Genomic DNA, 26,294 nt, shown 5'->3' with positions numbered 1-26,294 from the left:
CTCTCTCTCTCTCTCTCTCTCTCTCTCTCTCTCTCTCTCTCTCTCTCTCTCTCTCTCTCTCTCTCCTCTCTCTCTCTCTCTCTCTCTCTCTCTCTCTCTCTCTCTCTCTCTCTCTCTCTCTCTCTCTCTCTCTCTCTCTCTCTCTCTCTCTCTCTCTCTCTCTCTCTCTCTCTCTCTCTCTCTCTCTCTCACACACCACACTCTCACTCACTCTCTCTCTCTCTCTCTCTCTCTCTCTCTCTCTCTCTCTCTCTCTCTCTCTCTCTCTCTCGTGGAAGTGATCGATTAAAAAGCAAATGAAATAATAAAATATTTTCATGGCTGATAGGAGGTATACAAATAGGAAATATAGATTTCTTGGTGACGTGATTCGAACCACGTGTTCTCAGGTTATCAGACAGGTTAAGTCGGTGTTAGCATCCGTTTCGAGTGCATACATTGCTCTCATCATCAGGTTATGTTGAATTGGAGATAAATGCAAAGTTACAGATGTCAGTGTGGAGGGGGCGGAGCTTAGGTTCTAACCTGTGATTGGCTCATTCTGGTTCCTGGTATTTTATTGGCAGATGTTGTGCTTTTACAGAGAACCGAGTTCCATGCGTGACTGAGCTGGTGTCCCATATCACTGTTGAGATTCTTGCTTTCCCATGAAATGGGTATAACTTCCTTTATTTTTCTTTCCCAGAAACTGGCACATTTGGCTATGATCTCGGGTGTCTTCAAATAAAATGCTATGGCCCTCGTCAATGCTGTTTTCTGCTAGCCCTGACTTCTCTGGTAACTTTGCAATGTATGCGCTCAAAACATTGGAAGTTAACACTGACTTAACCTGGCTGATAACCCAAGAACACTTGTTCGAAGGAGCTATGCAAGTTTTGTCTCATGGATGCCACATATTTTTTTTTTTTTCTTTATTAGCACCAATTCCTTCCTTTATACAGAAAACACATATCATTGTTTCATATTTTTCATTATAGTCAGTTTACAACAACTAACTATTTTCATAATGTAAGCTTCCCTAGAGTGAAAAATCTCTGATGATTAATACATCAGTATAAAATTACCCTTCCCAAGGTAGCATCTTGCTGAGAAATATTTTGCACCCTTACCTGTGAATGTGTTTGCAGCACTGTGGTTAAGACATTCCTACACCGTGGCAGCTCCAGCAGATGGTAAATCACAAACATACGAAGATCAAGAACTTGATATGGTGACAAAAGGAAAACCAGAAACTGGCCCATTTGTACCCTCAACAAATCTCTGGCCGACCACATCATATTGGTCCAAATCCCCCGATGGGATGATTTGGTTTTCTCCAACACAGAATCCAAACCACTCAGTACTACAAGGAACATTTTCTTCATGAAGTCAACTTCAATTTCACTAACAAAATATTGGCCATTGATAGGTTCTGAAAAAAAAAAATATATTTAATGAAAATATGTTGGAATAGGACCAAATCAACAGTGTATGTCGATGCATCAATAAATAAGTTCAATGAACCTTGCAACAAATAAAGCTGCGAAATATTTCTTTCTAAGAATGTTAGTAGAAACCTGATAATTTGTCATTATGATATAAAAAGTAGTAGTATGTAATATCATGTATTGTCAACTTATTAAAAATGAGATAAAATCACACTCCAAAAGCTTATATCATTCCGAGGTGGCTGCAAGGAACAAAGGACTGCTTCAGCAACATAATCAGGGCAACACGTTTTTGTACCTTTAAATCCATTTCAACTACTAGAACCATGTTTTAAAATTTTCATGGCTCATTCTTTCTCTCATCCCTGAAGAAGAATTGAGGTTGGTCTAAAAATTCAGAAGACAAAAACAAGGCATGTGTTACAATTCAATTTCATTTTTGAATCTTAATTGTGGTTATACTTAACTAAGTAAAGAACTATTAAAATCTAAAAAAAAATAACAAGGTTACATGTTCTAGACATTGTAAAACTGTGTCACACTGTTCTCAAACATAAGCAGGGTGGCTACAAACAAGCAGAAATGAAATTCCCTGACTTTTCCAGGTTTTCCAGGACAAAATTTACATTTTTCCCTTACAATTACAAACTAAACTAAATCGGTGTTTTTGCAGATCCAGGTATGGATTTGTTAAATACCAATATTATTTTCTATGAAATTGACTTAATTTCTCTATTCTCTATGATTTGAATTCAAACTGCAAAATAGTGAATTTGGAAAATTATTACAATTCACAAGCTAGGGAAGGATTACGGAATTTTGTCATACGCAGTAAGTTTAAAATAAAATACTTGATTATTTTTAAAGTTACGACTTAAAAAGATAAGAGTGAAGAGTGATTGATTAATAAATACAATTTGTAATTTATCAGTCTCCTTATACATTCTCGGTATTATATATTGATATTTCCACTGAGGTTTGGAACCCTCTGCTTGCAAGAACCATGAGTGCGGACTCATTTTTCAATGCATCAAGCTCTCTTCTCTGTAAAGCAAACAACTTAACTCTTGCATATAAGTGAAACAATTGAAGCGAACAAAATAAAGTGTCATATTTCCTTACATTATCAATGAGATTTCTGCTTCAGTACAGTATATCCAAGTGAAGTACTGAGAAACTGACAACATGCAGTTATACCATTAATGCTGTCGAAAAGGGTATGTAGGTATTAGAAATTTAACGCAAAGAATTTATAGAATTGCATTGTATAGGTACCTGATTTAGCTAACCATACATTAAAACAGGAACACTCTAATAATAAAAGCTTCTGAAAGTTCATATACGAGGGGCATCCTGAAAAAAGCTCCAATGGTGCCTATACGCAGCACTGGTGGTCAGAGATAGACACACACCCATGCAGGCAGGAAGAAGTGGCATGTAGCAGTAATCTGGTACAGTTGCAATGCAGCCGTTTTAGGACAGTTCTAGGTTAAAGATTGCAGCTGTCATACAGTCTCCCACCGAGCCTAGCCTACAATGTACACTCAGAATTTGGCACAGAGCCACCAGCAATTGTGTGAGGTGTGCAGACCGGACGTCGTGTATGGTCAGACGATGGTGCAGACAATTCACGGAAGGCCAATCGACTGTGCACAACCCCATACAGCTGAGTACACACGGGCCCTTTGCATCACTTCAGGTGAGAGATCTTGGACCACTCCCTGTACAGCCCTGGCTTTGAATGTACCGACTTTCATCTCTTTGTATAACTGAAGAGGTTTCTGGCAGGGCAACACTGCGGTAGAGATAGTTCCAGTATTTGCTGTCCGACACATATACCATGGGCACACAAAATTTAGTGCCATGCTACGACAAATGCCAGAACAACGGTGGTGATTGTGCCGAAAATTAGGTTAAGACTCACTGTTACTAATACAATAAATTAAAACTGATATTCATGTTTTATTTATGCCTAATCGGTAGGGACCTTGATATTTTGTTATTTGTTTTCAAATTGGTGTATTTTCTTAGTTTTTATTTTTTACTATACGGTGTTATTTTTCTCAAAATTCACATTTTCATATTAGCGCATTTTCTGGCAAATATCTGAAATTATTCCTTCATGGTGTTTTTAAACTACTGTTTCAAATTGTAAGTCACATGGCTTACGCCTCTTCGTGAGAGTTCATTTGAGAAAGTTATTTTCCATACCCCTTTTTTTAATTTTAAGGTAAGGATTTTAGATAATGGAATTTCCCCCGTATATACTTAAGGGTGCATAATGACCATAAGTGGCGACGCACCCAAAAAATTAAAATCAATCAATCTCACGTGACAGATACCGATATATATTATGGCACCAAAAATTGGCATTATCTTTTTTTGACTTGTCAGTATTAAGTTTCCCAAAATTCGCTTTTTTGTTTTAGAACATTTATCTGCCAAATATACCGAAACTTAATACTCCATTGTGCTTTTAAACGATTATTTGAAATTGTAGATCACATGGTCTACGTATTTTCGTGACAGATTGATATGTTGGAACAGATTTTTCAGGAAGTAAAAGTAAAGTGCTCCCCTGCACTTTTCCATGAAGGTGTATAAGGGTGTGGAGTTAGGGCCCCACACTTTCTTGATCACGGCTAAAGGTGGGGGTGATGTGATAAGCACCACGCTCCTGGCTATCTTTATCCCACAAAGTTTTCTCAAGGTACTAGCTTCATGATGCTGGGTGGGTGCCGGAGCAGGTTGAATAGGCGGAAAACATCCTGGTTCTCCCCCGCAGGGGATCAACCCCGGGTCTCTTGCATATTAGTCAGACGCCCTAACGACTGAGCTCCATTATTACTCGCTTGACAAATGCCGATGGAGCGCACTTAGCTTGGTAATTCAAAACATATCTCGTGCGACAAATACGAGGATGTGGATCCCGTGTGACAGTAGATACGCACTCGATCTCCTGTTAGAACCCTGCCACTTTTCTCTGTGATACAAATGGTTTTGATAGAAGTTGAAAAAATCCTGGGAAATACATGATTTAATGTGGCTGTCGGAATTATTCCATGTACGTATAACTCTATAGTTTACTCTTGAGTAAAATGTTGGAAAACTTGCATGTTCTATGTACACAAACAGGCCTAGAAAAGACAAGAATGTTGGATTTCATGGAAATTTTCGTTGTTATAGGTCATTTCTTTAAAAAAAAATCGCTAAAAATGCCAACAATTCACATTTTATGACAAATTCGCATTATTTTGATATTTAGAAAGGGCGAAAAATGTGTCCAGACATCACTGCACATTCCTAAACATAACTTCGCATTAATTACCATTTTTCACGGTTTTGGCGTTTGCGAAAAATCAATCGGAAATTACTTTCTGGCCACCCCTCGTATAAATCAGTAGATGAAAAGTGAAAATTTAGCAGGGCTGGCAGAAAAAAGTCAATTCTTGAAGAAAGTGATTTGCTTTTATGATTGAATGATTCGAGTAATATGATATTAAAATATTTACGTATTTATTATTAGTATTTTATTTCATAATATTGGACATTAACCTTACCCTGTGAGAGATTAATGACCATCTCTCACGAGTTTAAACAGACAGGACAGAGAATGGTATTTCATTGCAATACTAGTGTTGCAGTAAATTTGATGTTGGGAGGATGCACTTGCCAATTTTTATAACGTTCACCAATGCAGATTTATGTTTCACTTTTTCGTGATAGTATTCAATATATATCCAGTTTTGTTGGATTCTTCTTGTCTTCTTCATATCTAAGAATAGTGCAATGTGATTATAAACGTATGTTAACTTGTGTGAAACCAGTAATACGTCAGGATGATGAAAGAAAACCTTCGTAAGCACTGCTATATTAAATGAGGTGAAGTGAGCCAGAAGAGTAATAAAATTCCAGCAGCATATTTGCAGTCTAAAGCTCTTCTTGTTTATGCATACGATTTTTGTTGGATGTTGCAGTCCGAAGACATCGAACAAAAATCATAAGAGTCCCGTGCATGCAATTTCTGTCACATGTTGCAGTGAGATACCTTGTCGGGTGACGATATTCGAAAAAAATCATATGTATCAATGGAACCTATTTGTTTCCATGTTCCTTCAGTTTGCCCAACAAAATGCCTTACTACGACGTCCGACAACTATCGGACGGTGCCACCCGCTCCCATCCCCTCCATCTGTTGACAGTTCTGTCTCCTTACTACTCTCCCATACGGACAAGAGAAAAATGATAATTCAATGCATTTTCCACGTAATATTTAGAGGCTTAACCTTTACTCCCTCGATTATATTATATGGTATCATCAGAGTGAGGTCGTTCTGACCCGAAGAAACCATATGGTATCATGGTGCAGATTACGACATGAATGTGCTTTTTGGACCCTCATACTCTTCTGTTTGGGTTGAAACTCTAACACAGGTCTGGAGCAAGACTGGGTAAATTCATATTGATGATCAACCTCCCCCCTCTCCGCAACATATCCATGACACATTTGCGAATAGTTTCACATTTTGGCTCATTATTCAACTTGTATGGCACCCAGGAACATGAAACAAGTTTCAATCTCTTTGGAATCGTCCATTCTTTGAAGAGAATACCAAGGTTTGCGCCTTCTCCAGAAAATAGCGAGAGAAGAGGGGGGCAAACTCCAGATTTTTATGTTTTTTTCATTGAAATTCGGGGGTCGCGCCCCCCAGACCGCCCTTCCTTGGTTCGGCGTTCTGAATTGTACACGGTTGCATGCTACGATGTTTTAGCTGAAAAACAAAACTTATCCGAAGTAGATTGCTCCCATAGTGACTGAGTTATAACAATTTTCCTCCAAAAATGTTAATTACCTATTTTTCGTAAAAAAAAACAAGAAATCACATTTTAGCTTATTATTCAACTTGTATGACAACCTAGAACATGAAACATGTTTCATTATATTGATAAATGTCCATTCTTTAAAAAGGATACTAAAGTTCGCGCCTTCTTCCCAAATAGCAGAAGAAGAGGAGGCAAACTCCAGATTTTTGTTTTTCATTGAAATTCAAGGGTCGCGCCCCCCAAACCCCCTTCCTCGGTTCGGCGTTCTGAATTGTACACGGTTGCATGCGCTGATGTTTTAGCTGCAAAACAAAACTTATCCGAAGTAGATTGCTCCCATAGTGCTCGAATTATAACAATTTTCCTCCAAAAATGCAAATTACCTATATTTTTCGTTAAAATAATATATCACATTTTGGCTTATTATTCAAGTTGTATGGCACCCAAGAACATGAAACATGTTTCATTCTCTTGAGAAATGTCCATTCTTTGAAAAGAATACTAAAGTTTGCGCCTTCTCCCCAAAATAGCGGGAGAAGAGGGGGCAAACTCCAGATATTTACGTTTTTTCTATTGAAATTCGGGGGACGTGCCCCCCCCCCCAGCCCCCTTCCTCGGTCCGGTGTTCTAAATTTTACACGGTTGCATGCGCTGATGTTTTAGCTGCAAAACAAAAGTTATCCGAAGTAGATTTCTCCCATAGTGCCCGAGTTATAACAATTTTCGTCAAAAGAGTGTTCGAAGTAAATGAAGACAATATTCCCTGACATTTCCCTGACTTTTTTTGACACCTCAAATTCCCTGACTTTTCCCGGTTTTCCAGGTCTGTCGCCACCATGATAAGTTATATAGCAATGTCAATGTTTTATGACAAAGAATAGTTACATTATTGTACGTTCTTCTACTTACAGTACAGCTGCTGTACATTATATATTTCTTTTATTCCAAAACCACGATTAGAATGAGATCAGAGATGTCATGGAATTAACATTTTAACAACTATCTATTCAGTACCTTACAAACCCTTTCACCGTTAAAATAACAAAACTACCATCCCAAAATTTTGTTCTGAGAAGAAGTATTTTAGATGATGTTAAATGAAATAACATTCTGATTAATGTCATCTTGAAAACATTTGATTCAAACTTAACCACAAAATATTAAAGTTCTTCATGCACACGCTCATTCATGCCATACACACAGCTACTGAATGACCTTGCAATAACAGGAATTGATTTCTTGTGTGCTTTGCTTGTTATATTGGTGTGAGGAAAGAGCTGCTTAAGAGAGACCAGATGTGGTCCCAGGTGCCCGTAGTTATTATCTCTGAGTGCCTTAGTGGCAACACCTTACACAACCACCTCTTATCTTTATTGAACATTCAGGTACATATATGTCTATCAGGCCAAACAGAAAATTGAATGTAATTGTTTTTTGCTATTAATATCGAAAGAGTACTGCCATCATTAACAGAACGGAAACGACCTGCACAATATTAAAACCACATTTACCATTCCCACCATGAAGACAGTTACATCCCAAACCAAACAATATTTTAAACATACAGTATTTTAACCTCATTTTAGAAACAAATACAATCTAACAATCTAGGAGGGTTTCTTTCCCTTCTCTCTCTTTCTAAATTATTATCATGGTTATTTCTACTCGTGTGTGGCAGGAGTATTAGCGAGGTCACAAGGACCTTGGGCTGAGCCCTTTAGGAAATGCAATATCATTTCTCTCAAAATTCCTACTAAATATATTAGAAACTCTCGGTTACTACAGTTTTTGTTGAATGTCTGAGAAACTGAATGCAATCAAATACAGGTCAACCCCAGTTTTCTATCCCCACATTATACATTCAATTTTCATCGTCTCAATAAAGCAAAATATTTCAAAACTTTTGATGGATTTCACACTTTCTGCATATTTAGTTTCTCCCACCTTGGTTACCCGACAAACATAAAATCGAGATCCTACTATATTTGTTAACACGACCAAGAATTTCGTAAGGAGACAAGGTGCTGCCTTTTTTTTCTTTGTCAGCTCTTACTCTAATATTCCTTTGCATATACAATGTTTTTTCCCAACAAAATCTGAGTTAAATCTTCATGAACAAACATGCCCACCTACCCTTTTAGACATGCTACTGTTTGTGTCTACCCTCATAATTGTGTCATGCATTGCGAACAATTATCAGTTATTAAGATGTGTTTTTGGAAGTAAAAACTGAAAATTGCAATACCTTCAGTATTTTCACACTCATATCCGTATCGTACACTATGTATCACATGGAGGCATAAGTTATAAACACATATAGTCCTCTTCTTCCTCCCATCTACATAGTGCAGGAAAAAATCACTTAAAAGTCAGTAAAGATTCACTCACTTACCCACATGCATAAGAAATTCTGTCGTCTTCTGAAGCATAAGCCTAAACCTTTCATTTAATTCACTTCTTGATATGCTCTTGGAAGAAAAAAATGGCCTCTGGTAAAAATTGTGGATGCTTGAGAAGCTATTGGAGTACGACATTTGAGGAGTTGATGCATTGGAGTGAAACTCAGCAGACGATGGGTTTGGCAGGCTGTGGAAATTGAAGGCAGATGCATGAATGCTGTCCTCGTAGCTTCCAGAACCAACTGAAAAGAAAAGAAAAAGAATCAGAAGACATCAGAAACGTCTCTGAGAACATAATCCTCACATATAAAACTAGGTCCGAAGTGAGTGGTAGGCTAGGAGGGTTGGAGAAATTTACACTTGACAAAGATAAGGAGAAAAGGAAAACACATAGGGTGTTACTCGACCCTTGTTTCCATTGAAAATTTTCAAGTGATTAAGTGACCCTAGATACTTCTTTTGGGGAATCACCAGATGACACCATTCGACTCATCGCAAAAAGATTTCTATCATAAATCCTTTTCGACTTAAAGAGATTGATATGAAGTTACAGATATAACCCTGTAAATAGATGATCTTAAATATGCTGATTTTTTTTTTTAAAATCAGAAATGCAAACTACGAATCTTTAAATTTGACCTATATATTTTTAAAGCAGTTTCTTTGCTTTCTCATTCCAAAATTTGTAGAATGTAAATGTCACAAACCATGGCATATCAAAATATCAAAGGATGCACATAAAATGTGTGCTTGGTAGTGCAGGAGGGCACAAAACCACAATCCTGACTAGGTCACCAAAATATCTAGCTACAGGGCTCTTAAAGTAAAGAGATTAAACCAGTGGCGAAGCATGCTGTCTCTGGAAGGGTAGGCACAGGACGGAGCAGGGATTGGGGGGAGGGGAAGATCTGATTTATTTTAACAGTAGTATATTAAAATATAGCCCCTAGAAAATAAAAGATAACATATTGCCTGAATCTCGTCTACTACTGTTCGAAAAAGTCGGGAAAGTGATTGTAAAGGATAATGTAGTGATTAACGCTCTCGCCTTATAATCAAGAAGTAGAAGGTTCAATTCCCCTTGGAGGCATTGGTTCAGATTCTACTTTAATCTAGTCTCCATTAGATATCTGAGAATAAAGGCGCTTCTGTCTCGAAGGTCAGAAAACAGTGATAATGGGACTCGATGTACTGACCACGAGTCACCCAATGAAAAAGCCGTTCTGTCAAACCCTAGCCATCTTACATTTCTTAGATTAAAGCTGCTCGTAAAAATTATTTGCTACTTCAATAACAGTATTGTGAATGTTTCTCTCATTACAGAAATGGTTGGTTCAATTGATTGTCACTTAGCGTTTATTTCTTTTTAATGCTGACCTCATCGGCGGATTGGTTATAACAACGTGCTACGACAAGGGCCTCAGGTTTGAATCCCCACCTGCATATAGGTGTTCTTTGTGAGTGTCCCTTCATCAATGTCATCATATTATCGCTCATTCTCATCTTCCCAATTAGCCAAAAATGGCAGAAAGCCAAGTAAAATAACAATAAATCTAACAATCAATTATTTCTTTTTAACTCTTTCATGCATATAATTCTTCTTCAACAGGCGACTTTTAAAAAATTATAATATGATTTAGAAAATGATGAAATGCTAAATGAAAACACTGACTGTGTAACACACCGTCCAGAAATTTCAGTAACATGGTTTTTCTCTATACGTTTGCATTGTACGTACTTTGCCCAATTTAAAGAGTAGCGCGTTTTCAGTTATGTCACTAATCATGAAAGGAAATTTCGCCTCAATGTCCCTTTCCTCAAATAAATAAAAATACTTTCCCTCTCTGAATCAAGATTGGTGTGGGGCACATCCAGCAGCTAACACTTCGCGAAAAGCGGTTCCTCAAAAGAGCTGAAAGCACCAAACTTAACACTGGTAACCAACTTGCATGCATTATTTGCAGTTAGAATTCTAATAATGCCTACTTTGATAGGTTAGGAGGCCAGGCTTAGAGGTGTTAGCAACACATTTTCGCTACATGTTAGCAGCTGGGTGTGCTCCGCTCCCGGCACAGCTCTGAATCTTCCATGGAAACGCTGCTTCTCAACAAGCTCTGTACGTCCACTGACTGCTTCGTCACGCGCTCGTACACGATCGGCACTCTTCGGAAGTCAGGGAGAGAGGGTGAGAGAGAAAAGAGGCCGGCCTCTCAGGTTACATTACAGGCGGATGTGCCCCTGAAATTATGCTTTCCCGCACGATTCACATAGGTTGTTATGGGACCAGCTGAAGCACTCTCAGGCGGACCTCGCTGAAGACCTAGAATTTCAGTTTTCTTTTATTAAGCGTCGTTTAATGAAATTTATAAGTAATAAAATAATCCGTAATAGACAAATATATTAGGGTAGGCCCGGCCTCCGGGCCTCATAGGACGCTTCGCCACTGGATTAAACTAAGCTAAAATTGGACAATTCAAACAATTGGAAAACAACACTTTCATCAAAGGAATGGGAGAAATAATCATTCGCATATGCATATTTGCTCACATGCAGACAAATAACTAGTGCTCTTGCCTTTGGTGCAAGCCGCCTTGATATTCCTTCCTGGCTTGGTGTTGGATTATCCTGTACTGTGGGGGCAATTGGGGAGCTTCTTGAAGAGAACAGTAACAGACTTTGATCTAGAAAGCAAGGTACCAGCGGAGATGGGATTCAATGCACCAATCATTCCTCACACAATGAGAAGGTGAATGCAAGGGCCTGACCATTGGGGGGCTGTTGTTCCATGGAGTTTATTAGATGTGAATGTATTACGTTATAACAGTACCAGTCACAGGAAGTATTTCTTTACATCTTATCATGCTTTAACCTTTAGCGGGCAGAAACTCACATGCAGGTAAAGCCTCTCCAGACAGGATCCTTTTAAGCCTGTGCTTTTAAAACTCACCATGAAAAAAAAAAAAAAAAAAAAAAGAGTGAGGCTGTCAGTGAGTAGGTAGGCACTGACCCTCACTCTGTTACGCCACAGGTTATTTATTATTATCCCATAATACTCAGATGGGAATATAAGACCTTTTCAAACTCTGCTTGTTATTAACAGTAACAATGGATATAATGTTTTGTAATTTGAGTACCTCTAATCAACAAAAAAGATAGAACAGAAATATGTTGGGGGTTAATTTACAAGAAATGACACGTTAAAAATTACCCCATCCATCCTCAACGGAAATATCTCTGCAAGATATAAATATCCCATCTGTCTACTAAAGGTTAAATATATATTTCTAGCATATGTAGCTTATTAGTATTAACTTATTCATACTGGGTCACCAGAAATTTGGATCCCAAGAAAGCATTAAACATTAGGCTACTCATGAACCTTACCAGCATTCTATTGGTACTGGTGAAAATTTATAATTAGTATAATCCTTACAGTAATATTAACCTGATATGGTATTGTATGATATATTGTATTATGTTCTAAGTTGCCTAACTACTGAGGGAAATTCTGAGCTGCTGAAATGTGCACATATCAACATCATTATCAAAAGAAAGTTGTACTTCATCCAAATCTGTTTTCATATTACGGTACTGGACATCAAGAAAGATGTGTCCCCTACTAGACTAAGAGTTTTTCAAGCGTTAACTGTTCCATCTGTGTAAGAATAATCTGTGGTGAACTCTGTTTTCTTCGAAAGATCTTTATTTCTTTAAAAAAATGCTTTATTGTTAATATCATACATGTAAATTTTTTTTGAACAGATTTCTTACTAAAAAATAATGTAAAAGATTTTAGTATTTTGCTAACGTACAAGAAACTTGTAAATCAATGTAAATGTTCTGTGTGTAAACAACAATAGTGATCTTGGAAAAACGTAAACAAATTTTTTGCATAAAAGGTGAAAGCTCTGTAAACTCAGGGGGACACTCTCCTGGTTGCTCAAAGGCTGGTGATTCAGGGGATGTTTTGGGGAAATATCTTGCCACGTTCCTCGGGGCAGCTTTGGTGTACTCCAAGGTGGATATTTCTAACCCAGACTCCGAAAGGGTGCTTCTCTGAATCACCAAAGGACCAAGGTTTTAAACTGTGGTATAACTAATAGGTTTTGTCCTACAAGTTATATCGGGTGAATTGTCTGTTTTAAAAAGTTTATGTATATCACCGTAAGCTTGAATAAATAATAATATGTTTCTTATTCCAAATAACTCTAGGTAAAAACAAACAAATCCTACCCACAGACCACACAGGGGCCTTGGTCCTATAAACCCATTGATGCCCTTTGAGAAGTCCGATAAGTGGTTGTATACGAACTAACCTCAAAGGCAGAAGGTGAATGTCAAAGAAACACTCAAAATAATTTTCAGGTGATCTTGAAAATTGGGCATCTTCTGCTGAACCCCTAATTGCTGTATCTTCGGGAAAAAAATCTACTCGATTAAGGAATTACAATTTAGGGTTAGATATTTGCTTTTTATAAATAACAAATTTAAGTAAGAATTATTGCTTGTATGGACAACAGTAGCAGCAGCTGATAATCTACCTCATATATATATTATTCTTTAATATCAACATGTCACTATGCAATATGTGTTTATACTCGCTTCAAAAGCTCATTGTTCCAATTACATAATCAGCTAATATCAAAAGCCTGGTGAAAACAATATTGGAGAGAAAAAAAAGACAAACCTGAAGTGTAAAAAGATGATGATGATTTCATCTTCATACCAGATTGTTGCATCATTTCAACTTTGTTATATAGCGCATCATAAAAGCCATCCAAAATAGCACACTGGGCATTTCTCATGGCATACAGACATCTTGATTCAAAACCACAATGTCTTTTCTCATAATTTTCTAAAAATTTTAGCTGCAGCAGCATGTCATTAATGACCTGCAAATTAAAAATCAATAATGTTATTTGCCATAAGTAAACAATTTAATAGAGAATGTTGAAATTTCAGCTGCAAATTCAATAAACATCATGACAATCAAGGGATACTTAGTAATAAAAAAAATAATAATTAGCATTTAAATGAAAGCATGGAATGGTGTGTTAAAACTGATGCCTAATGCATACAACAGAAGGAAATCAAATCCAAAAGAACAACAAAGAAAAAGTAGCATTGCATTCTCTCACTACCCCAAAATCAACAGCTTGTACAGAGCTTGTCAACTTAAATAATTAGGAATGGGACAGATTAATCGATGCTCTATCAACATTGGCCGATATAGGCATATCGGTGTATCAGCTTATTGGTAAAATTAACGATTATTTTGCCGATCCAATATATCTTACAATATCTTCAATTTAGTGCAAAATTCCTCCATTTTGTTATAATTTTTATGGATAATCTCCATGCCCTGCTTTTTAAAAAGTAAATGTCTAAATGTGCAACTTCTCTTGCACTGCAGTTATCTGGAAACATATATTTATTAAGGAGGTCAATGAATCATTCAGGTTCTTCAAAGACCATTTGGAATTTTATATCAGATCGGTAGAATATAGGTTATTGGTATAGGTAAATTTTATATCGGTACTTTATCAGTATCAGTCAAACTTTCATATCGGCTCATCCCTAGATACGTATAATGTTAATCTCAAAATCCTAGCAGATAAGGTTTTGCAGGTGTTAAAAGATTATATGTACCAAAAGCCAGTGGTGTGTTACAATAAATGTTGGTGAATATAATAATAGTGCGATAAATTAATTTTGTGATCTGGTTGATGGCATTTTTGTTCTACAGTAGCCATTTAAAAGTGGGACTGTGTTTGATGGCACTTGTAAATTGGGATTTGAATGGATGAATTCTGATTGTTAGATGAGTGGAACAATGCAAAATAGTTCATTGCAAAAGAACATTTCTCACTTTCGCAATACATAAAGGTTTTTGGGATTTGCACATATTATCACCATTCCTATTATTTAAATATAATTAAATATGAATTACATATCTTACTGTGAATTAACTACAAAGGTGTCTCATAAGTCTAGAACCATAGGAGAAGAACAAAACAAGTTAATGTTAGGAACTTATTATTGTACGACACGGTTAAAGAATGTGTTCCAAGTCCCCACCAGCAAAATAACTTGGATTCGCTCCTCCTTAGTCAGTGCCATGGTTTACCTGTAACAGAAACAAGGGTAATATAAAAAATACCTATGGTTCCAGACTTATGGCGCACCCGTATTTCTCCCCTTGATGCTCCAATATTCTACTAATATGTCATCTGCACAACTCTCATAATGGATCTTGATGCAATGTAGAAAAACTGTATAACATGTAAGAAAACACATGAGCAACATGCAAAAAAGAGGGAGAGGAAGTGTTTAATTTTAGAATTTAAAAAGAAAAGAAGAGAAGAAGTTTTGCTGTTAACTTTTTGCATGTAACAATCATGCATTCCATGATACAATAAATAAAATACCTACTTGCATGTTATGTGCTCCAGGTGTAGTTACAACTCTCTGCACTATGTGAACCAAAATGAAAATGACTTCACTTAGCATGTTCTCCTTCTCAGAGAACCACACGTAATCACTTGACTCAGGTAGGTGGACCACCTTCACTAGCGTCTTCTCCAATGCTTCCAGTAAACCACATTCAAGAAGAGGCTTGAAGGAATGGACAACCTAACAGAAAATAATAATAGTTAACTAAGCATTTCATACATTCAAAACAAAAGACAAACAGCACATTTAAGAAACAAATTGTGAGAAAAATAAATCTAGTATAGACTCAAGAATATTTTGGCTGTCATGAAAGACTACACATCAAATTAATGTAGTTTTCATGTACTGCTGTAATGCAATAAAGATGAAAAGCTATCACCAATATGTAGGAATGTTTAGCAAATTTAATATTGCTCTAAACATCAATACATATTACATCATAAATATAGGACTCTCATGTGAGAAGTGCTGGGTTTTCTACTTGGATGAAGCTTCAACTTTTCAAATTACCCTGTACTGTTAGGGTAATTCTGGTACTATGAGGTAGAAATAAACTGGCATGAAATTTAAAATAACAATATAAAGTATTGTATTATTTGTTTCTTAGATTCACTTTTCTGTCACTTTTGGCTAGTTATGACAGTGAGGATTCGTGATTACTGGACGAATTGATGAAGGGACACTCACAGGCTGGGATTCAAACTGGGAACATTGGTCGCAAGATTGAAACTCGACAACTTAACAGGTTGCACCATCAAGCCAGCAATACACTACATTGCAAATGCTCCTTGAAGAACTAGAACTGTTCACTAATGTCCTTAATTAGCCCTTACTGGATGGGAGCTTTCCTGCATGGGACTTTTCAAACTTACCGCAATGTACAAAAAAAATTGTAGCAGGAGAAATAATTATCATAGAGAGATGAAATCCTTTTCTTTCTTTCTTCAGAATGATAGGGTTTTTAGTAGCTATGGAATTTGTAGTGTAACTCCCAATAATTACAGTTAAAGAAATAAGAAGAAAAAATTGCAACTTTACAAAGAATTTGGTATTCAGTATGCAGTCACCACACTACACCAAAGTGAATGAAACAATGTAGTATGAAGAAGTGGTACATGCCTACAAACAGTATCAGTATTGGTGGAATTCAGTACGAGTATCATTATTGGTATGGGTACTGGTTCAAAGTAGTACTGGCTCAGCCAACCAGAAGTCAAGAAATTATGAACTGTTATGACCAATCAAGGATTGGGCATACATTCCCAACCAAAAAAAAAAAACACCACACTACTACACTTAAGTGCAAGGCTCATTGCTACCATGGCTAAAATGCCATGGGAAGCCATTTTGTTTACTAGTAATACTAGTGGAAATTAAGGTTAATAACCAAAAACCATAAGAAACAGCCTAAAACCAAGTAAAAGCTGCAATCCATGTCATAATAAGTTATTATCAACATGCCAAAGCCATTTTTCATGCATGAGCACCATGTGCTACAATTTACTTTTTAGAAATTTTTACTTATTTACGTATTCTCAAGATAACATTTGTGTAGGGGCAGAATAACCCCCTTGTCTTGAAAATACCATCCATTTAACTTAGCATAAATATGCATAAAAAACACCAAAAATCAATGTTGTTTTGTAAAAGCATTCGCGAGCTTAAAAAGCTCCCATACTAGTCTGACACCTGACTTGGAACTACTTGATCCAAGCTACCCATGACCTCAGTCAGCCAATGGGAAGCATCCCAGGCCATGACGTCATGAGGAAAGGTATCAAATTCCTTTATTACGTGTGAGGTCAGCCTCTCACGCTCTTCTTCTGTGTTAGTTTTTGACCGAGTAAGGTCACAAAAAACGAGTGTGCCGTTTTTCAGTAACGTGAGTGGGCACAAGGCCCCCCATCTCACTAATAACTATCATAATGGTGAATTATAGTCCCTCGAATGCCTAGCATGGGGTAAAAGGATAGAAAGTAGTCAGAAAAACTTTCTATGTCAATAATCAAGACTCGGGCATGCCGGAAACTGCTAAAAATGGAAAATTCGCAGTTTGCGATCTTCGTTTTTCTCGTGTACGGCCACGTGGCTATGCTAGCAGGACTATCGAGTGCATAACTGAGGGAATCCACTTCAATCCAACCTCATAGGAGCCATCCACCACCCACGATCCACTCAATAGTCAGGATAGGGTGCAGGACGTCCAGGAGCATGTGTTTTTGTACCGATAAAATCTGTTTTTCCTCCCCAAACATAGTGTGTGCATGTGCAACAAAGGCCCCAAACCAGGTATAAAGTGTCGATATCTATATATTACTGATTCCAGTTACTGTAAGAACCAATATGTTGTTTTTATATAAGTGCTGTGAATCTAAAAGTGCATATATGTTTGTTCCGGCCTATGTTATTTCAAAATGTCTGTGTTAAATTGGCAAATAAATATGTCGGTTCAATGAAAGGGTTCTAGTTTCATTCCTGGTTACATAATTCTGCTAAGTTCTCCTCCACTACCGGATATTTAGGCTGGAAGTTCTTTTCGATACCAGCGAGTCTTCTGGGGAATACTCGCTGATAATCTGGAAACACCACGCATCAAACGTGGGAGACGTGTGGCTGTGTAGAGTAGCCTGGGAGTTGTATTTTTAGGTGTCTTTGCATTTTTTTTTGTAGGTACTGAAGACCAGAAGGTAACCAAACCAATAAGTCAAGCTCAAACCTAAAAGTACAGCTCCTGAAACCCATCGCAATGTAGCAGAAGGGAGAGGTGATTTGGGCAGAAATAGGACGACCATTTCTTACAAATTGGAATGGGATCCTTTCACATGTTTTCATATAGTCGGTCAGTACACTTCTTATTACAAGTGGTGATTCCCCAATGGAGTTGAAAGAGGAAATGAGTAGAAGTACATTTGATTTTGAATAGTAAATAACATGTATTTTTCAGTATAAGGCAAATGCCTAGCAATCATACAGTCCATTAATGGTACACATCATGGTGAAGGTGCAAAGTAATAAAAATCAGTGTAATTAGAAATTTTCTTCCTGTTGATTATCACATCTCAACATGCAGCAAGAAGAGACAGTACTTCTTATTGGTTCCCAATGCATGTTCACTATTGCTATGTAAGCATAAATGAAAAGGTGTAAATTATTTTCGACTGTTTTTTATAATAAAAACCAAACCCCAGATACAGAATAGAACTATCAAACTGTTTTTCTCAAATGCAACTACTATTTAGTTAAACGATGATAATAAGACATGTAACTTATTTTAACCATCATTTTTACAACAGGTGAAAAGTGTCCTCTCGTTTCAAATTCTCTAGTCTTGGCTCGTGTTTCTCACAAACTGTGATGTCCATGTTGCACAGGTATAGATTGTGTCAAAGTAAGACTTAGCACTCTTGCAAGCAATGCCAACATATAGTCTCTCGTGCAATGAGATTGATCTTTGGTTTGAAAACATGTTAATTGGTAAATCAACTAAATGAATTGAAGTATATACCTGGAATGGGCATGAATTTCCAGCAGAAATTGTAGCAAGACCAGAAGTTGACTTGGTAGTTCAATCAAAATATTAAAGAACCTGTTTCGATCCCTGATCGAGTAACAGTTTTCATGTACCTCTTCAATACGTTGTAATAGAAAATTTAAATGTTTTATAAGCAATATAAGTAGGGCTGAGTGAATCAACTTTAAACCAATGCCCACAGCTAGAGGCGTGCATAATTCGTTTTACGGAAACACAAAGTGTGAAATAACACACTGTAATGTTTATTTTTTATCTTTCTGAAAATGTGATATGCATTTTCCTACCATGTTTTGTCACAAAATCATGCGAAATGAACTAACAAATGTGTAATGAACTCTTAAACATGAAATTTAGATTTTATTTACTGACACAACACTTTCTGAAGTCTATATTGTCCTGCAAGTTATGCAGATCATGAAAAAATGATTAATTCTTCTGTAAATATTTGAGAAGCAAGAATGGACTTCTTTACACATGGATAAACTTAATACAGTCAACTCTCGATTCAACGACCTTTCACAGTTCCCGGGAAAAGGGTCGTTATTTCGAAGGGGTCGTTATTGGAATTTGCCCCAATTTTCTGCTTAAAGGGAGCTCAAACGGACACAAAGATGCATAGGAGATGGTAACACCATTTATCCTGGTAGTTATACAACCTGTTATGCACAGGATGCGTGTTGTGAGAAGGAAAATAGAACATGAAAACGTTTTCACAAAAAATAATGTTACTTTCTTTCAATTGTGCACAGTCGTTGCTTTTCTAGGAAATTCTTACAATTATAGTTCATGAGAAACCCCTTTGCACCGAGACCTATGGAAAGGAAAACAATCTCTCACTTATTGAAAGCGAAACTCAAAGAATCTTGACACCAGTTACACTGGCGCCAGCAAAAGTCGGGAGATAATCGGGCAGAATGAATGTTGGATTTTATACATGTCTAGTGGAGCATTGTCTGTTACAAGATTAACTGGTAAGATTAGATCTCTCGGGAGAAACAACACAACCTTTATAGGCACCAGACAAAAAAAAAAGAAGAAAAAAAAAAGGCGGGGCTGTAATTTTCATTCTGGTTCGGCTGTGTAAAATACATCGCAAAAAAAAAAAAAAACAGGTTTTCTTTGCTTCAACCAACTTCATTCACCCTCCCCCCTTCCCCATTCAAGGGAGCAGTCCAAACTCCTTCCTTGACTTGCATTGTAATCCAGTGTGAAAAACGAAACGTGCAACTTGCGATCTGTCTTCACCCAATGCGTATTCTAGGACACGTCATGAAACTGTGCACTTTTTCATATCAAAATGGTATATCGTTATTTACTCTCACGTTAATTGATGATTTAATGTTGGATTTAGGAGTATTCCCGATGTCAAACACCCACTCCTCCAAAAGTTTTCCACTTGAATAATGTATTTTTAATCGATCTCAGCGACCATTCTGAATGGTTCTGAAGAAAAGCGGTCCTTCGCGCTGGATGAGTCATTGCTGTTATCGGCAAGCAAGAGCTTTGCAGACGCTAGACAAAACACTGGCGCCAGCTGCATCGTCAGAACAAAGGAGACCGGCTGGAAGTTCGAGGAACAGGTGGTGGAAGAGAAAAATACCAGCATTTTAAAGATAACGCAACTGTCGAAGACGGAACTTTTAACAGTAGTGTAAAGAAGAAAGAAATGTCCCTTACTTTACGTTTTACCAGGCAACAGACAATAATACGGGTAATATTTCCTATGCAGACAACAGCATAAAAAAAGACCTGAATTCTGCAATTATCAACATTGCTGTGCACACCAGTGGCGGAGAATGAGCTGGGAAAAGGGGGAAGGTGCCGTGCACACCAGTGGTGGAGAATAAGCTCGGAAAAGGGGGGTAGGGTTAATTTTTTATTCTGTTTATGTTCGTTTTCAAGAATATATCCAGAACTGGTTGCCCCATTTTAGACGTTAAAGGAAGAGGGGTGGGTCCACTTCCACCCTCGCCTGTAATCAGCCCGTGTGCGCACACGAGCAAGAAAATCGCCCCTCTCCCCTTTGCTGACAGGAAAAAGGGGAGAAGTCAGTCAGCCAACGGAACACTTTTTTGGCAGATATTACGACACAATTAGGATAACGTATGAAGTGGGAAACGGGAGTTATGATGCACGTAAGATCGAAGTAAACTTTTGTGGAAACCTGGATGACAATACATTAAGCTGGGTGACGATCTTTAGTTCGCCTATGTGGCTTTGATTATCTCTAACAGTTTCGCTTTTTTATGAAGTGTTGCAGGGAACAAAGAACACGTTTTGAATGAAAGCGGTTACTGGAAGTTGTCGGCTACAAGGTCGAGAGTTGCTCACTCACGGGAACCTACTGAAATCTAGGTCAGAGCTGGACAGATGGGCCAGACTTCCAGGTGCCACGCATCTGTATTTTGGAACATTCCTGCGATCTTATCTCTCAAGGTGGTGTATTTATCGATGAAAGAGCTTGATCTGCCATACACATTGGCAAAGACTGCAAGTCCAGCAGTCATTTCGGGCTGCTTCCCCCCCCCCCCCCTCACCTGCGAGTTTTCAGCAGCTCTTAGGACAAGGAAACAAGTCAAGGTCGATTTAAAATAACATCCAAGCACATTCGATCTTCTCTTCTCCCGTATCCAAGAGAAAGCGTGGCAAAACAAGACTGGCGCGTTGGGTAGCAGCTGTCGGGTGCAGGGTAACATTGGTGCGCTTGAGGGAGGGGAGGGGCAGAGGTCAAGTGCTATTGGATATCACTCAAGCATGGAGTGGTGGTGTCTATTTTTAGTTCAGACCCAATTGTGAGCGGTAGAGCGCTCGTGAAGGGAATGAAAAAAAAATGCATTTTTCGGCCGATTTCCTTCAATTTTTCAATTTTTTTTTTCGAAATTTTTCAACTTTTTTCTAAATTTTTCACGGTTCCCGAGAAAAGGGTCGTTACTTCGAGGGGGTCGTTATACCCGGGGTCGTAGAATCGAGAGTTGACTGTACTCTGTCAACTAGATAAAAATGTGCTATTTGAAGGAAAACAATTGTATGTGTAATCAGTTTAGTTTTTTAATTAAAAGTTGTGTTATATTCACCATTTTATATTACTGCATTTGATCCTGAAATGTGCCAAGTACTAGTACCAAAATCTTGATCTTTTAATTGCCAGAAATATGTGGCTCTACACATAGCAAGCTGGTATTCTCACAGATTCCCACCAATAAGGATGCCTGAACGTTGTAACAACAAAAAGCTGTGTTCCGAATATTTATAAATAAGTATATCATTCCCATTATCCCACATCGATCTACAATAGTCTTGCTTTAAAATATTTGATGAATAACATAAGAGTTAATTGAAACAATAACACAGCTATAATTTATTATGAAATTTAATTTTACCACTGAATGTTGAAACTTAAATAAAATTGTGCACTTTGCATAATTTAGAGGTTAAATAGACTCTGTGAAAGTGTCATGCAGCAGTCATGTGGATGCTGTGAGATGGCCAGCACACTGATTTTTAAATTCGAAACAATACTTTCTGATACCAATGCCTCTTGTATTGGCCCATAGACACACATCAACTTTGGTATTGGTTCTGGACTATTATGCAATTTTTGTCCTATTTAATTTGATTGTTACAGACTCCACCAGGTGAGATCACAAGGATGATTGATAAGTCTGATGCTTTGCAGAGTCAGTGCTGCACAGCAGTAGATAGTGACATGCATCTTTTACACAAGGCAGTTGGTGGCCACGATGCAGTGTTTAATCTAATGGCTTTTTTCCTTTAAACCATGTTTCACTCTGCTTGTATCCTTTTAATGTGATTTCTTTGTACTACCCTAAGGATCTAGCAACGGGTGCAAAACATCAGTTTTTAGAAAGAACCTGTTAAGCCACATGTAAGTACTGACTTGTTTTTTATTTAATAATATGGCATTTAATTTTGAAAAATAAACTATATACAGGGTGTTTCTGTGGCCGTGTTACAGACTGTCAGGGATCATTGAAGGGAACAAATGCAACAAAATGAGATAGGGAACCCTGGTCCGGAAATGCCTGTCAAAAGTTACAAGCCAAAACCTTCGAAGGGCAGAACAACCACACACAACGCAGAGGGGAACCATAAAAGAAAGGGGAAATAATTCACTTTGCATGCCCTGGAGAAGACGTAACGTCAAACTCAACGTGTGTAGTCTAGAAGCACAAGTGGCATGGCTGCAATCAGTTCAATGGAGTGTACGGTAGAGGAACTGGCTAGCGCACACCATGTTTCGGAGACTTTTCGAATGATTCCGGGAAACAGGGCAAGTGCAAACTCAATTCCATGAGCAAGGACAACAAAGAATTGTAAGGACACTCAACCTTAAAGAAGCAGTGCTGTCGTGTATTTAACCCTACACTGGTCTAATTTTTTTCATTCCCTGATGATGAGAGCAATGTATGTGCTCGAAATGTTGGAAGCTAATGCCGATTTAACCTGGCTGATAACCTGAGAACACTTATTCGGATATAGTACTAATTTAAACCCATAGTTTACACATAAAGGTACAAAAAACAACAATGAAAAGAATAAGAACATGAAGTACTCACCTTTAGAAAAACATTCTGAATGAATCTTACAATATTCAGAAAGAGCGAAATATCATGGGTGCATTGGGGTAACACGGACAATATTGGAGGGAAGCTGGCTATTTGCAGGAATGTTAACTCTGACAAGGTTGGCATCTCCGATTGTTCTTTTAAACTGACGCGGCACCTTGTGATCAAGCAAACGCATGCTTCTACCAAATCTGGGGTGGCAGGATACAAACTAAGTTGATTTGCCAACAAATAAAAGCCTTTCATCTTCAGGAACTTATTTAATTCTTCATCTGATGAACGATGGAGGTAGGACCCCAAAACCTTAAGAAGAAGAAAAACATGGTCTGTTTCATTTAATTCGTTATCTACCTAATCATTGAAAAATCAGTTTAAAAAGTTAGCATAGTATCAACAATGAGATCAACTAAAATGACTATCATTTACATTTAGTATAGTAATGAAATTGGACTCCCTTGTGCATACACAGAAAGAGAGGTTGAGGTTTCATTTGCATCTAATGAAATATGATTACGAAATATAATAATAATATTATAATGACTTAAATACAATGTATATTTCACACAATTAAAATGAGGCAAATTGTCACCAAATTAGATTGATACAGTAATATTTGTATTCTCTTTTACATATAGTTTCTATTTGTACATTTCCCTAACTGAATTCCTAACTACATATGAGATTAGCATAGCATACAATGATTCCATTGTTTTAGGTTTGAATCCTGGATCAGACAGGATGTTTTGTTGTGTTTGATCCTTAGTCTATTTCAACAATCATCCCCAAGATTGCAATTAACTAATTCACGTTGAAGAGAGATAACACAAAAATGAAAAACAAATAAATTCCCCATCATCCATAATGTAAAAACGAAAGAAATCAGAAAATCATGTGAAGTATTCTCTATCTGGGCCGAGGTGCACTTCAACCCAGACAGATGTATTTTTGCTTTATTTGAATTAATTTTAAATAATTTACAATACATTAACACTTTTTATAAACTTGTAATATGTACCTTTACCTATGTGAAATTTCATGTATCCATGTTGCACAATTGGATAGTTTCTCCGATTAATTTTGAAGGCTCACTGCCTTCATTCACTAAGGGTATGGCCTCTGGAGCGGAGATGGTACTACACAAAAAACTTTATCATGAATGTACCCTTACCTTTGCCACTTTTCTTTTTACTTCTTCATCTACATGGGAGCTTCAACACTTGTATAAATATCTGTTAAAAACAACACAAAAACAGCACGATAAAAAAACACTAAGAGTTAGTCCAAGCTTTCAATTTCATCTCGGTATCATCATTAGGGCTGGTTGAGAAATGATGAAGGGCACGCGGTTGAAGTTGAAGTTCTGCTGGCGCTACTTGCTGTATCTTCCGGAAGATGTCATTGCAGTCTTGCAGTGTTGGTAAGTTCTTGTTTGTCGAGATTAGTGGCTGAAGAAGATGGGTTTTTAAGTTTAACTCTGTTATGACATGACAAATAAAGATTTCCATATACAGCATCGTTGAGATTATTTGTGTTTTTCATCATCTGTACACCGTTCTTAACATCTTGTTCAATTTTTTATTTAGCCTGTGCCAAAAATGAAACACAATTCTGCGGTAATTGGTGGTTGGGTTCTAAGATGTGTTTGGACAACCCAGAAGAACTTACTCTCCTGCGTATGTATCCTATGTGGTCTGCAAATCTGTCTTTGATCGGTCTTCTGCATTGACCTATGTACTTTCTGTTGCATTCACATTTAATACAGTAGATGCCGGAGTTCATTAAAGGACTTTTGTCGTAAGTTTTGAAGCTTGCAAAGCTTTGGCCTATGGATTTTCCGTGTTTGTATGCTACTTTATACTTACATTTTTCTGCACAGTCCCAGCATTATGGAGCAGAACCTGAAAAAAGTGAAACACGAGGAAAAAACAGGAAGGAATCATCCCGCAAATGAAGAAGAGGACTCCAGAATATGGTTAGGCATCCCATTTGTACCAAGTCTTTCCACCAAACTCCAACGCATCCTAGAGAAACTGAAGTACAAAGTAGCATAGAAACCTGGAAAATCCATATGCCAAAGCTTAGAAAGCTTCAAAACATACGACAAAGATCCTTTAATGAACTCCAGAATCTACAGCATTACATGTGAATGCAACAGGAAATATATAGGTCAATGCAAAAGACCGATCAGACAGATTCGCAAACCACATAGGATACATACACAGGAAAGAAAGTTCTTCTGGGTTGGCCAAACACATCATGCAAACCAACCACCATTTACCACAGAATTGCATTTTTGCTGTTTGTGTGTTTTGTGTTGTTTCTAACAAGTATGTTGCTGGCACATGACGTAAGAAATATTTTACTGTCATACTTGTACAAATACTTGTTGTAATATCATGATTTCTGATCTTTTAAATAATAAGAAGACACCATGGTCAAAATCAAAATTTCCTTGAGATTTACCACAACTAGGGCTGAACTGACACCACTTTGTACAAATACTGGCATTGTGGACACAACTATTTGAACACTGTAACAATTTTAAAGTTGTTCAATAGTTATAAAGTTTTGATATAAACATTCAATTGCAAGAAACAGGAGCTGAGTTTTCCTTTAAAATATGTATTCTTACCTTCACCACTGCTGTTCGAATTCTTACATCAGAGTGATTTGCCATGACCAGCAAGGTCTCTACTTTTACCACATGGTTCAGGACTTGGTGGCTCATGCTGTCAGGCAGGATGAGGAGGGTGTCACTCAGCAGCAGGAGCAACCCTTCCACTACCAGAGTCTGGGAATTAGTCCACTTCTCGCTCTCAGTGTCATCCAGCATCTTGTCCTTCAGAGCACTGAAATTCCACGACATCACTTCCCATTCTCCTGAATCTCTCTGCATAAGGCAAGAAAATTTAAAATAAAATTTATGCATACAATTCTTGTCTCCATTACCATGCTTCTTATGATGAATAAAACACAAGATAAACATATGTATGATGCCAACATTTCAATCTTCTGGTCAATTTCAGGATCACACTGTAAAAACTTGAACAGTTTCAGCTTGAACCTTCATCAA

The 26,294-nt window shown here is 37.4% G+C and overlaps 1 protein-coding gene across 3 annotated transcripts in view; it reads right to left on the bottom strand.

Annotated features, from left to right (window-relative positions):
* Positions 1 to 26,294, bottom strand: part of mv (lysosomal-trafficking regulator mauve) — a 488,369-nt gene that overhangs the window by 106,040 nt on the left and 356,035 nt on the right. For all 3 annotated transcript variants that reach the window (XM_083122737.1, XM_083122738.1, XM_083122739.1), the window contains exons 22-27: positions 25,854 to 26,111; positions 23,213 to 23,524; positions 15,083 to 15,283; positions 13,338 to 13,542; positions 8,644 to 8,892; positions 1,110 to 1,411 (exon numbers count right to left, since the gene is read on the bottom strand). In XM_083122737.1, the coding sequence (XP_082978863.1) occupies positions 1,110 to 1,411; positions 8,644 to 8,892; positions 13,338 to 13,542; positions 15,083 to 15,283; positions 23,213 to 23,524; positions 25,854 to 26,111 (1,527 nt within the window). The remainder of the gene's footprint in view (positions 1 to 1,109; positions 1,412 to 8,643; positions 8,893 to 13,337; positions 13,543 to 15,082; positions 15,284 to 23,212; positions 23,525 to 25,853; positions 26,112 to 26,294) is intronic.

Source organism: Lepisma saccharinum, chromosome 5, assembly GCF_977018435.1.
Source record: "Lepisma saccharinum chromosome 5, izLepSacc3.1, whole genome shotgun sequence".
Lineage (NCBI taxonomy): Eukaryota > Metazoa > Arthropoda > Insecta > Zygentoma > Lepismatidae > Lepisma > Lepisma saccharinum.
The sequence above is the reverse complement of the archived record's forward strand: the minus strand, read 5'-3'. Positions and strand labels throughout refer to the sequence as shown.